General features: G+C 44.3%; 1 protein-coding gene across 1 annotated transcript in view; it reads right to left on the bottom strand.

Moving 5' to 3' along the window:
* The window catches only part of RB1 (RB transcriptional corepressor 1), an 82,722-nt gene extending 75,754 nt beyond the window's left edge, over window positions 1-6,968 (bottom strand). Inside the window, exons 1-2 of the mRNA XM_075741840.1 lie at window positions 6,694-6,968; window positions 6,339-6,456 (exon numbers count right to left, since the gene is read on the bottom strand). Coding sequence (XP_075597955.1) covers window positions 6,339-6,456; window positions 6,694-6,782 — 207 coding nt within the window. The 5' untranslated portion in view covers window positions 6,783-6,968. The remainder of the gene's footprint in view (window positions 1-6,338; window positions 6,457-6,693) is intronic.
* Window positions 6,969-14,171: the final 7,203 nt, after the last annotated feature.

Here is a 14,171-nt window from a genome sequence, read left to right as displayed (position 1 = left end):
GACATTTATTATTCTGCCAACACCAGTAACAGTTTTGATGACAGCCTACAAAAGTGATCCAGGAATAGAAACTTCAAATGATGTTGAGTAAAAGAAGGTCAGGAGAAATGTACATGAGAAATACGCAAACACAGATGGGTATTTGAATCAAATGGGATACAGGATGTCACACTGTAAATGCCAAAACCCTAATTTTTTTGAAGGGGAAGATGTGGAACTTGTTGGCTTACTAAAACCTCAGCTACTACATCCTAATCAATATAGAGAACTAGCTAGATGTTACAAGAAACATTCACAACATGATTGTGATTATGGGGGCGGGGGGGTGGGGAGAGGGAGGGGAACAAAAGATGGCAGTGAAAAAGAATCAAGAAGCAATCACAACAGAAAACTGATCAGAGTTAAAACTTGTAGGAAAAATTTCCTCAAAAAAATTCTGAAGTGAATACGGTACCCACTGTCTAAATACAAGAAGTTCTGTGTAAAGACAGTTAGATTTTCCATTTTTCAGCAATAACGGGTTTAAATTTACCATTGAACATTGTCTGGAATGGAAGATTACTATTAATTCTCAACAAATAAAATCAAATTCAAGTATAATATTACCTAAAAGTAACAGAAGTCAGTGGAAAGTATTGAACCAATGAAAATAGTTCTTCTGATATGAAGACTTCCCATCACACTTTTCTTGCATGTAGCAAGACTAGAGGGGACATCAGTCTTTGCCCAGGGTGGGCAGAAGATGAACAAAAAAAAGAAACTGTTTGTCAGTTAGCTGTACTTTTAAAGTGCAAGGGCACAACACGTACATGCAATACACCTACTACCAAGATACCAAATACCACCAGCAATGAGCTGTGGTGATGATTTATGGGTGATGATTTATACCACCCAGAGGGACCTTGACAGGCTGGAGAGGTGGGCCTGTGCGAACCGCATGAAGGGCCAAGTACAAGGTCCTGCACATGGGTCAGGGCAATGCCAAGCACAACTACAGGCTGGGTGAGTAATGGATTGAGAGCAGCCCTGAGGACTTGGGGGTGTTGGTGGATAAGAAGCTCAACATGAGCCAGCAGTGTGCGCTTGCAGCCCAGAAAGCCAACCGTGTCCTGGGCTGCATCAAAAGAGGCATGACCAGCAGGTCGAGGGAGGTGATCCTGCCCCTCTGCTCCGCTCTCGTGAGACCCCACCTGCAGTACTGCGTCCAGCTCTGGGGGCCCCAGTACAGGAGAGACATGGAGCTGTTGGAGCAAGTCCAGAGGAGGGCCACGAAGCTGATCAGAGGGCTGGAGCACCTCTCCTATGAGGACAGGCTGAGAGAGTTGGGATTGTTCAGCCTGGAGAAAAGGCAGCTCTGGGCAGATCTAATTGTGGCTTACCAGTATCGGAAGGGGCCTACAGGAAAGATGGTGAGGGACTGTTTATCAGGGAGTGTAGTGACAGGACAAGGGGTAATGGGTTTAAGCTGAAGGAGGGTCAATTTAGATTAGATGTTAGAAAGAAATTCTTTACTGTGAGGCTGGCGAGGCACTGGCACAGGTTGCCCAGAGAGGTGGTGGAGGCCCCATCCCTGGAAGTGTTTAAGACCAGGCTGGATGAGGCTTTGGGCAACGTGGTCTAGTGTAGGGTGTCCCTGCTCGCAGCAGGGTGGGGTTGGAACTAGATGATCTTTAAGGCCCCTTCCAACCCAAACCATTCTATGATTCTAGATTGCTTCGGGACTTTCAGTAGCATTTTGGTTTTTAATAGCAGAGGATCCTAAAATACCTGTAATTTTGCTCATCCATCCAAAGCTTTAGTGGATTCAGGTTCAGTTTAGCTGCAGTTCTATAAATAAGAGACAAAGCTCTAGACAGAAAAGACTTTACTAGTTCATACGTGGTTCATGCTTTTGCCAAATGCAAGAAGCCTCTGCATGTCTTTTCACACGAGGATGAGGTGGTTTACCAACTACAATGTTTTCTTTTTCATAAGAAACTACAACCAAAAGGAACTGATTCAATTTAAATGTGGAATTTTATGGATTGGGAACATTTGATCACTAACTTTTTGGCCTATATAGAGCAACCTTGCTATATTTAAGAACTCGTTATTTCATTCCTCCACTTAAGCTACAGTTCATCTTCTAAGTTTTCTTCAGTAAGAACATAGTTCAACTCTTGTGTGAATCAAGTGCTCTGCAGCATCTGCATACCAGTGTAAGTAATCAGTTGGAGAGAATTTCAGAACATAAGATGAGCACTTAGAAACAAGGAAAGATGACAGAAACATCTTCAGATGCTAGAGACTTTTTCTGGGGAAAAATAAAATAAGGCAGCAATAATACATTTTCATATCCATGGGGTACAGAATAATCACCACTGGCTTGAATTATAACACAAACAGGTACTTGGGGGAAAGTACAACAGTACAACAGTACTTGGGGGAAAAAATTCATGGGCAAAGTTAAACTAGAAAGGACTAACTATGCAGATTGCAGATCTTTCATCATCAGTTTTTAAAAGCGGTTAGACAGACACTTGATAAAAATGACTCAGGAATTCATGAGTCTGAACAGCTGAGCAGCAGCAGGAGAACTGTGGGCCACATTTCCCAAACAGTGCTGTGAACAGCAAACAAAAAATGAAGCTCCTACCCACGCACCACATACTACAGCAAGTTGGGCTGCTGAAGTTGAAGCAGACAGATCCTATGCCACAAGGTCCTTGGCAGACTCTATTTTCTATCAATTTCCTAAACCATTTTAATTTTCGTTGCAGCAGTTTGGTTCCAATTTAGTCACCGTATCATCTGTTCCTCACATTGGTTCTTTCCAATATATTAAGCAACGACTCACTCAAGTTTCTTTTTCCTGCTTATGTCACCCAATATTCTACTTCAGATTCTCATTTTGTTGTTCTTTACCAAAACAAACAATAGCAGAACATAAATGCCCTGAACTTTTTCCTAGCAGTATTAGTATGGCTTCCAGGATCTCTCCTAGTCATTCTTACACCAACAATCACATGCTGCTCAAAGTACGTTAGTAATTCCACTAAGTCTATTTACTCCATCTGGAGTTTACAGGCACTATTGATTCATAATACAGATTTTTGGGTAGTTAAAAAAAAAGTACAAGAGAAGCAAGCATCAGAGCCAGTTTTCTAAGTCAGCAACTCTCGATGTATGAGACTTTTGAAATTAAGACAGTAAAAAATACAACTCTAAACCAAATATTTTCTTTATCTAGGTAACGTGGTTTAGTAAACAATAGAAATGATAGAAAGAACTAAAGTCTTTGTATGACAGTACTGCAAAAGACCTTATTTATCTATACACTTCAGTGTTTACAATAAAGTTGTGTGGGAGTTCACGGGATATAAAAAGCATTTTAAAATAAAATATCTTTCTGGTCATGCATCAGGTATCTTCCTTCACACCATATACCAACAGCACTGATTCAGTACAACATTTCTGGAACCAGTGTTTGGGGTTTTGTCTCAGAGATTTCAAGTTATGATTTTATTGTGGAAGACTGTAATTAAATTCTGGCTGTCACAGAAAAACTTTACCACCTCATTTAACAGATAGTTGTAGTACTTGGAACAGCCTCTCTCTGCATGTCTAGTTTTTCCAACTACAAGTTAGCCTCATTTTCCAGAAAGGTCACATAACCATCTCTCTCCCGTTACCTTCCTCCTCCACACCTCTCAGAGGGTTTCAGCAGTTTCAAGGATTTTAAGGCCCAGCTGTGACAGGGCACAGCTGTATATCCTTGACTCAGACTGCTGCAGAAACAGATAAGTTGAAAGCACTGTAAGAAAAGCTACAGTACAGAGCTACGCAAGATAAGGTGAAATTTCAGAGAGAAGTAGCTCAAAGATTAAAAAAAAAAAATGTGGAAAGGTGTGACATACTAAAGGAAAAAAGCAGCAAGTCAGCCAGTTGTAGTGGTGCCAGCGGCTTCAGCAAGTGTTGGTGCAGAGGACTCATTCCAGGGAGCAGCAGATACCAACCCTTCTCCTCCTGACTGATGCTTGCCTGACCAGCAAAGACACTTTAGGCATCTCACTGGGAGTGCAGGCACACCTAGGCTGACAGGTCACTACATCCTGGCAATCTTTTGTGTGCTTCTGCCAAAAAATAATTGCTTTGTACTTTTAAGCTGCATATACTTTCTTTGCAGAGTCTCTTTGCACATGATTACATGTACCCTAAGTGATCCAAAAAGGACAGTACTAATAAGTCACTTTTAAGTAACTAAATATTCATTGAGCAAGGACAGAGCAGGTTCCCCACATTCACACCCTGAATCTCTGTCTGTTACCACAGTGCCTTATGTGTGGGCCACACTGCTTCTTAATTAGCGCTATAAGTCCCTTCCACATCCTCAGAGGCTTGGCAGGCACAACTCTGAGATCAACCACAAAGAACAATGCCAGTGTGCCAGGGAAAGTAAGGTTTCAGGTCTTTATACTCTGTAAATGCCTTGAGAGTGGGATCATTAGATGCTACTTCTATTTCCATCAGTCATCTAATGATTTAAGCTTCCTCAAGTCACACCAACTACAGGGTTAACCCAGAAGTGTTTTAGTAGATATTTGTCTCAGCTGGTGTCCTGCTATTTCCCTTTTTGCTTGAGAACAGAAAACTCCTAGATAAGCAGCTTCTGCTCAAGTTCAGAACTGAACAGGTTAGCACTGAACCACATTGATTAAAATATACACAGCTGATGCTTGCAGGACAAACCCTGTGACAGCCCCTCCCAACACATTACCTTTTCCACAGGTGAAAAAGGAATGGGCATCTAAATACACCCTCTCCCTGAGTCCCTGCAACCTGAACCAAAGGGTCACCCTGAGAAGCCCTGCTCCCCATGGTAACAGCTTGACTTGAGAGGCAACAATTAGCCAGGCTGCTAATTTGCTTGTCTTCACACTTCAAATGAAGCCTGCACTGGTCTCAGCTAGAAGAAGCAACTCCAGTGCCTACCAGGTCCCCATGGAGGTAACATGCTTGCCAGCTTCCTCATTTCAACACCTTGCTCATACCTCAGAAAGTCTGAGGAAAAAGGCCTTGGATTGAACCACAGTATAACATAGACTTTCCTATACATTGAAAGGCTCTTAGGATAGGCCTCAATTACACTATAATTGCAAGACAATAAATATTAGCTATATGTCATAATGAAGATCTAGTCATTGCCCTGTTCTGAAGGGGTAAAGGAGGTCATCCTTAGATGCTGAAAGGAAATGCCCTGTGTCTTATCTGGCAACTGCTAGGTAATGATCAGTGAAAAGAGTTTCACTTGTAAGTGAAACTTGCAGAGTTATACTGAAACCTGCCTTGTTTTTTTCACTCACTAGAACTGACTACTCCTGTTTCAGTTCATAGAGATAGATATACATCGTCCCTGGAAACATCCACAGCCAGAAATTGTATCTGATACTCAAAGAGCTGTACACAGACTCTCCCACACTGTTACTGTACTGTGTTGTGAAACCAAATGCATCAAGAGCTGGTAAACCCATGCTGTGGTTTAAAAGCCACAGACAATGAGGTATTATCAGTGACAGCAGAGCTGTGGCAGGTCAGCTCCAGTTGTAGAAGAATAAGCAGAAGTCGAAACAAACATTCAGATGGTAGCCCACACAGTGCAAATAAAATACCCCAGGCAGGTATTTTTAATCTAATTCAAGTCTGTGTAACAAAGCTTTGGCCATGATTTAATGGTATTGTAGCACTTCTCCAAGTCAACTTGTTGAGACAGCAGTAGTACATTGAGAAGAAAAAAAAAATCAGGAAAGGGTATAGTATTTTAATCTGTTTACACATGCCCAATGACTAACTTTGAATGGAAATAATAAGTACATACAGATTAACATTATACAGTGGAAAAATGTTTAACCTACAAGCATCCCTTTCTCTGCAATAGTCTTCTCCATATCCTTTCTGCAACCTCATAAAGAAGGCCACAGTAGGAAGAAATACAGAAACACAGGACGAGATGACCCATATAAAGCTGACTCACATTTGACATAACTTAGAGTTTGAGGAATTAGCTGATCACATGGTGTTGTTTTCTACTGTCATTTATTAGCAATCTAGAAGAAATCTCAAGTCCATATCTTTATTGGAAAACATCAAGAAAAAATGGAGATATATAGATGCCAGTGTATATAAACAGGCACATGGCAACATCCAACTCCAGTCTAGCTGCGCTTGGGGAAAAAACAAAGTCATAATGCACAAGCCTTGGTTGCAAGACACTTGGCCCCAATCCAGCAAAGTTACAGTTTAATACTTCAATAGGACAGACACCACAACAGAGGGATGAGTTACAAGCAGCTGCTACTCACTACAGCTCCATCCACAGCCGACAAGCTCTCGTACGTCTTCCACGCTTTCTCCCTCACGCTGTCCGATACTTTCAGCGCATCACAGAGCACGACGAAGTCCGCTTCGCCGATTTCGAGCCTAGGAAAAGCAGAAGACCTCGCTAGCGGGGACTCCGTGCAGCACACCGGCTGCATACCGGGAACACCGGTCGCTGAAGGGCGTCCCGGGGTGACACCGCCCCACCCGCCAGAAGAGCCCGCCGAGAGGCACAGCCCGCACCCCCGAGCGCGGAGAGCCCCAGCAGTGCCCCAGGCCCGCCCCGCAGCGGCAGACTCCCGGCCCGCGCAGTACGGTCCCGGCCCGGGCGGCGCTTACCGGGGGGCGGCGGGCGGCGCGGAGCCGCTGTCGGGGCTGGCGCGCTGGCTCCTGGCGGCGCCCGCCCTGCGGGGGAGCTTGGGCGGCATGGCGGCCCGCGCGCGGGCGGCCGTTGGGCTCCGCCGTTCAACAGCCCGCCGCGGGCGACAGTAACGACAGACTACCGCTCCCCTGCCCCCTACCCCACCGCTCTAAACCGCGGGAAAACTGCGTCACACCCACCCACCCCCAGCCCCTTGCCGTCACTTCCGGGCCGGCTGCCACTCCCCTACCCCACCCACCGGCAAGGAGCGGCGGCCACTCCCCCGAAGCACAGACCGGCTGGGCGCGCCTCAGAACCCGGAAGGAAAAGCTATCCACGCCAGCCGCTCAGCCAGTAAACGCGCTTCTTTCTCCACTCTAGCCAATAGGAGCCGACTCCTTTTCGTACGTCCTGGTAACTGGCGCGAGGGTGGTGGCTTGTGGGCGGGGTTCCCTGAGGTAGCGGCGAGTTAGCGGCTGGGTCTGGCCGCCGGCAGATGCTGGAGGAGCCGCCCCGTGCCCGGCGGCGGTTCTCGCCCTCCCAAACTCGGTTTTGCAGCTGAAGTGAGTCAGAGTTGAACGACGCAGCAAGGGAAGGAGAGATGGCGTCCGTCTCGGCTGCAGATGGCAGGTGACTGAGGGAGAAAGGACGTCTTGGCGGGGTGGTCAGCGCCACTTCCTCACAAAATGAGCACTTGCAGCCTGGGCGTTAGGGATCCTGCAGGGTCCTTCAGTCACTCCAGGGACTATCGCTCGGTTATTTCTGATATTTCAGGTACGCAACAAGTTGGAGGTAGTTGCTACATCTTCTCTACGATGTGGCAAGAACTGTAGACCTATATATAAAAATGAATACACAGACGTAGAGTGGGATGAAGTTACACATCTTCATGGCCATCTCTCACAGACATTCATCCAAGTCCTAAGTAAAATGCTACTTTTAATGCTGTGCATTACAATTATGTTTAATGTAAGAAATTCTCCAGTCCTCAGGGATCTTTTGGATTTTAAACCGGTAAGATTCAAACTCACAGTGTCCCACTTCACAGATCTTAAAAATCTCTGTTTGCAATCATGTGTCCACATTTAGAAGGCAGATCACTGCTGCAAATCAGCACATTTCCTTTTGGATTTTTATGGTGATGCCTTGTTAGAAAAAGCAAAGTCTTTGTAAGGACTCCTAATATGTGCACATATTTATCATTTGTTTGTAAAGCAACTAGTTTTAGTGAGATTGCTGTCAAACTCCTGGCTTTAAAGAAAAAAACCATGAGTATATGGTATACAGTAAAAATTCACCAGTATTTTTAAGAATCACACACTTTATTATTATATTCATTAACTTATTTAAAAATGAGAACAGTCTATTTTTCTGGTTCATAACTAGAATTAAACTGATTACAGTAAAGTGAATACAGAACAAATGAGATTTCTGAGGCAAAATAAGGTACATAAATGCCAAGTGAAATGTTTGAGTTGTAAACTATAACGGGATTTAAATATTCCTTAATATGATTCTAGTAAAAATGTGACAGGAACTGTACCCTGCTTCTAAGCATGTTTAAAATACTACTTCTAATCAGATGATACCAGATGCTGTAGAAAGTTTGGAGTCTAGGGCTGCACGTAGTCTACAGTTGAACCACAGACAACCAGGTGCATCTGCCAGCTTGGAAAAGCAAGCTAAAACCCTAAACTACAGATAGGTCTGTTGCTTTTCCCTCACAACTGGCTTTAAGAGCGCAGAAGAATTTAAAATGAGAGCAAAGCATCTCAGAAAACTTGGTCACAGCCAGCGGAGACCCTCCCAGCTGTCAGCAAGAAGGAAGCACACCCTCCTGGGTAGCTGCCCTAGCAGCTGCTTTAATATGCTTTTAGAGCCAGGCCCTAGATCATTCAAATGATAGGCAAAGAATCTGTCTTGCTCTTATAACGCCCTGTGCATTAGTGCTTAGGAAACATCATATGCTTTTAAAGAGTCAACAACCGGCCTTTTAAAATGTAGGTCATAGACAGATGTCAGTCTGCAAAATGTTGCCCAGTCAGGCAGTCCTGACTCATTGTTTCCAGCTGCTAAACAATCTTAAGCAAGATTTAAGTTAGATACAAGGAAAAAATTCTTCACTGTGAGGGTGATGAGGCACTGGCACAGGTTGCCCAGAGAGGTTGTGGAGGCCCCATCCCTGGAAGTGTTCAAGGCCAGGTTGGATGGGGCTTTGGGCAACGTGGTCTAGTGGAGGGTGTCCCTGCCCATGGCAGGGGGGTTGGAACTAGATGATCTTTGAGGTCTCTTCCAACCCAAACCATTCTATGATTCTATGACTACCTTAATTTTTTTCACTTAAAAGTGTTGCTATAGTTTCATGGTAATTGCCAGTGGGAATAGAAGTCATGATTTCATTGCAAATGAAACCAAGCCTTTTTATTTTGACTCTTACTGCTCAGATATGGTAGAAGCTGGCTACTTTGTTAGTTTTCATAAAAATGAAATATTTGTGATGGAGAAACTTGATTTAAGTGTACCTCATTGTCTGCCAAGACCAGCTGCTTCTTTCTACATTAGCACAGACCTCTACCACCTAAGTTATAATTCTAATAAAATCAGTTCTTCTGGAGATGCGTGACAGAAATGTATGTACTAAAACCACTAGGCCGGGAGCTTCTGGATATTAGCCCAAGTACCAAGTATTGGCAGAGTTTTTGCTTGAATAAAGCCCATAGGCTGTAAAATTCACAGATTATAAAATTGTCTGCCTGAATCACACCCTATTTGCCTGCCTGTAACAGGCAGAACTTAGCAGGGTGAGTGACAGGAGGGCATAAGGTCCCCTGGGCAGCTCTTGCTTTCCATGGACATCCCTTGCACTGTGCAGGAGCCACCAGCTCCCCACCCTCAGTGTCACCTGGAGCCCAGCTGGCCCTCTCAAAGCCCCAGCACAGGTCCTAAGTGGAGCAAGGCGGTGAGGGACCTGCCCCAGCTCCCTGTGGGCCAGCTCTTCTCCACCTGCTGCCCTACAGGACCCAGGCCTTAAGAAGGACTTCTCTGGAGCCCCACCTGGAGCAACTGGTGGACTTAAGCGCCGGTCCTACTTCAGGAGTGCTTCAGGGACACTGAGGCCGTGGTTTGAACCAGGCTGTTTCCACTCCTTGGCATGACCTCCCCTGGGAACGCTGCCTTGCAATTGCACTGGCATCAGCTTTGCCTTTGAAGCTGGAAATGGTTTATGGGTGTGACAGGATGAAACTGGTTGTACCCCTTGTTGGTGATCCTGGCCCCTAATATCGTTGTATCCTACATAAAGACTCAGCTCAAAATACGAAGGATAAAAACAATTTCTATTTCTACAGTGATGTAAAATCCATTGGGACCATGACAAACCTCAACCCGTTGCTGTCTAAACAGGGAGGCATTTGTTAGATGTTGTCTCCTCTAACAGTTCAATGCCTCTCTCTCTATGCACGTGTTATTAATAAAAAAAATATTTTCACTCCATATTTATACACATCTGGTACTTGCTCTTAGAGCATTATGCAGTGCACTGCTGGAGTCTCAGATACTGGAGGGAGTTTAAGGCAGGAATCTCTATCAATAAACTGTTAGTGGGATCTGAAAGGACACTATGATTATTGTTGCTGGATGGAGAAACATCTGCACGTATGTGATGCCTATATGATGTGATGTGATGCCCAGAACTCTGCTAGCATTGAGGATCAGAGTACTAAAAAATAAAATCCCTAACTGACACAATTTATCAAATGAAGCCCTAGTGCAAGTGCAATTACATCAGAAAAAAATCATCATTCCCAGTACACTTTCCTTGCTTGTGGAAGGTTTCCAGATGTTAGTATAAAACATGCCTTTTCATGCACAGCTGCATCACACCTTGTGCTTCGTCACGCAGGTACTGTCCCATGTGTCCCCAGCAGGCAAAGCGTTTCCAACCCCAGACACCCTCTGCCCCTGGGGTGTGCAGGACATGCTGCATCCTCTCTGCAGGGCAGTTTTTGTTTCGGTTGGTACTGCCAACTGGTAACGAAATAAAGGACAACAAACGAACGAACCAAGCACAGCCTTCTTGTCGTTTGCAATTACATGGCCACATTAATGACCCCGCTGCGATCCCTCCCTTCCCGTCCTGCTCAATCCCAGGTTCTGCTTCCTCTCGCCACATGAGAAATTGTGCTGTAGCACAGGCAACACCCTGTCCTGCTGCTGGCACTCTCCCCAGCGACGACATTTCCCATGCCTCCTCTTCCAAGGTTTCCTAAGCCCACAAGAAGCAGAATATCCTCTACTGGAAGTAGTTCTTGGGAATCAAATTAATCTTAACCAACAACCTGAAAACCAATTGAAAGTTAGCAACCTATAGTGAACAGACATCGGCATTTCTCTGAACGAAACCAACCCGTCATCTTGGTTTTTTTGTTAAGATTGTGCCTAAGATGATGACATTCTTTACCAAGCCATGGCAGTGAAATACCCTAATTGGGCGAAAACATTTGTGTATAGTATTCCAGCAAAACTCATAGCCTGTCAACAGTGCTATGGGCTCTTCCATGTTGCTTTCTCCGTACTAGTAAAATATCCTCTTACAACTAGAACAAGCTCTGCTAATATTTCTAAACCACAAGCTTCTACTAACACAGACGTGTCAGACTTCCACCCTCCCACCCAACTCACATGAACAAAAGCGTGTACTCACCTTTCCAGAGGACAGCATTGTGCCAGATAACCGAACTCTTGCATTTTCTGCCTTCCATATTTTCTTCATGCCAAAACTTGCCCCGTGGCTCTTTACTGAAGCCGGACGACCTCAGCTTTAGAGGAGGGAAGACTTGGAGCTTTTATGACGCTTTGCAAGCCCAGACTGTGCGCATAGAGTGGTGACAATAGCCTTACACATGCAAAGACCTACTGAACCTCACAGGCTATTTGGAACCCGTGAGAGAGCAAGACAGCCCCCTCCACCAAATAAACACAGTGGCATAGGATAGTGGCGCTTCTTTGGGTTTGCTACTTCAGTGACAAAGTGTGTCTCAGCATTAGGATTAGGTTTTTTTTCTTAACAAGGAGTTTTGAAAATATTTGCAAAGATAATTGTCCAATGAGGTCATTTTTATACTAACCCTTTTCTGGAATTCATTGGGCTAGAAATGTGGTTTTCTTCAGTGTAGCACAGCTATGTTTTTTATATTCTTTTTTAATTTAAAAAACTTATAATTAAAAAATACCCAAGCAGCATCTAGAGCTAGGGTTTTTTCCATGGATTTGTGTCCCATGCTTATTTCCACACTACCAATAGAAATAAATTTCCCTCCACCATCCAACAGGCTCAAAAGTTTTTAGGGACACAGGGACACAGCATGATCATATAAACCCCCTGTCTATAGGAACGAACCTCTTTCTCCCCCTCTCCGCCACCCCTCATTTGCTGGTGTCTCTGTGAAAGGACACACCACAGATCACAAAGTTTCTTATCGAGTTTTATTTTGAAGGCTTACTGAAAAAAGAACAACTTTCATGTTTAGCTTATGGAAAATAGGAACAGTGCGCTCATGAAAAGGTAGGAAACATGCTTAAAAGTGCTTCAGCATGAATCTCGTCTCATGCAGGGTTCCAAAGAACGCAGTAGTAACCCTGTCCTGACATATATTTGGCCTTTATTGCGAGTGCACAATTGCAACATCCTGAATGTCTGTAGCTAAAGTTCTTCCAGTGGGTTTTCCAGCTTGCCTACATGTGAAGTGTAGCTATGTAAATGTAATTTATTTATGAGCATCTAACCTATATCTATGTGAGGCTTTACTTGATGTTCATGACTGCCATGCACCATCAAGAATGAATTTAAAAAGTCCATCATTTGGAAAGTAACAATTATACTTTTCATTTTATATATAATGCACTGGCACTAAGACTAAACTGTAAATTAAGCCAAATGCAGATGAAAAAAAGAAAAAAAAATGTATTGTGCATTTAAAAAACTTCCTTTAAAACAAATTATTTTATCTCGATCCAAACATTCACAATAGCAGGAAGCTGGATGATAGCATGTTTACAATTGTGTAATAGCGCCAAAACCAGTGAAGCATCCTCCCACTATATTAAGAAAAGATCCTTTAAAAGATGAGAAATAAGATTAGTCCAAAGCCTCTTGACTGAATTAACATAAGACAAAATAATTGGACACCTATGGTGCATATTATTTAAAAATCAGTTCTAAGAGTATTTTTTTGCAAACAAATATGCAAATATTCTATTAAACATTCCTATTTTCCTGGCAAATCAATGCTCAAAATTTGGTCAGAAAGACAAGTCAGTTCCCGCATTATGGGAGCTCAGAAGTGGATTGTGGGGGAGATTTCCCAGCCTTGTTTTTGCGTGTTACTCCCTTTTTTTTTCTCTCCCATCGTTTTTCTTGCAACCAGCTTTGAACGATGACACATCTTATCCTGCACTCTCCCCCACAAAACCTGCCGTTACAAAGATCCCAATGATACAGAAAAATTCCAACTTGCTTCAAGAGTAGCAGTTTTAAGCATAGATGGCACGATACGGAATGCTATCAGCGCTATTTGAGCTAGCCCCAGATTACGTGGCAAAGCTGGATGGCACAGGCTGACAGGAACTCCATGGAGTTGAGCACAGGAAATGCAAAGCCCTGTCCCTGGGGAGCCATAACCCCATTCGCCAGTCCACGTCGGGGGCAAACTGGCTGGCAAGCAGCTCTGCAAGAAAGAACTGGGGGCTCCTGATGGACAACAAACCGGCCACGGAGCCAGCAACGAGCCCTTGTGGCAAAGACAACCAAGCTGGGCTGTGTTAGGAAAAGCATTGCCAGCAGGTCGAGGGAGGTGATCCTGCCCTGTTGCTCAGCACTGGTGAGGCACATCTGGAGTGCTGGGTCCGGTGCTGGGCTCCCCAGTAGAAGAGGGACAGGGACATACCAGAGCATGTCCAGCAAAGGGCCAGGAAGGCGATAAAGGGATGTGAACATCTGACAGACAAGGAGAGGCTGAGAGAGCTGGGACTGTTCAGCCCAGAGCAGAGAAGGATCAGGGGGGTCTTATCCATGTGTGTAAATGCCCAACTAGGATATCCACAGGTCCCTTTCAAGATGGACAATTCTATGATTTCATGAAAGCATGTACAAACTTTGTAATTTCAGGCTGTCCTTTGTGTAGGATGGAGGAGTCGTGAACTGGCTGCTCTAGTCAGGAATCTGCACGGTGTCCTAGTAGTGCCCAAGTCAAGAGCTTAACATGCTCGTGGTGCAGTGAACGCTCCTGGCTCCTAGCTGGGTCAGCCTGACTCGTGGCATGCTACAGGTAATGTCCATCATTTCACAAATACTCAGCCAGGGATTTCAGACATTAATAACATGTAAGTCAGCTTTGGATCTCCACTCTGATTGTATGTATTGTGGAAATACCAACCCAGAATTTAAGTAAGCAGCGCG

Source organism: Balearica regulorum, chromosome 1 (assembly GCF_011004875.1).
Source record: "Balearica regulorum gibbericeps isolate bBalReg1 chromosome 1, bBalReg1.pri, whole genome shotgun sequence".
Taxonomy (NCBI): Eukaryota; Metazoa; Chordata; class Aves; order Gruiformes; family Gruidae; genus Balearica; species Balearica regulorum.
This window is presented reverse-complemented; position numbering and strand designations above follow the sequence as displayed.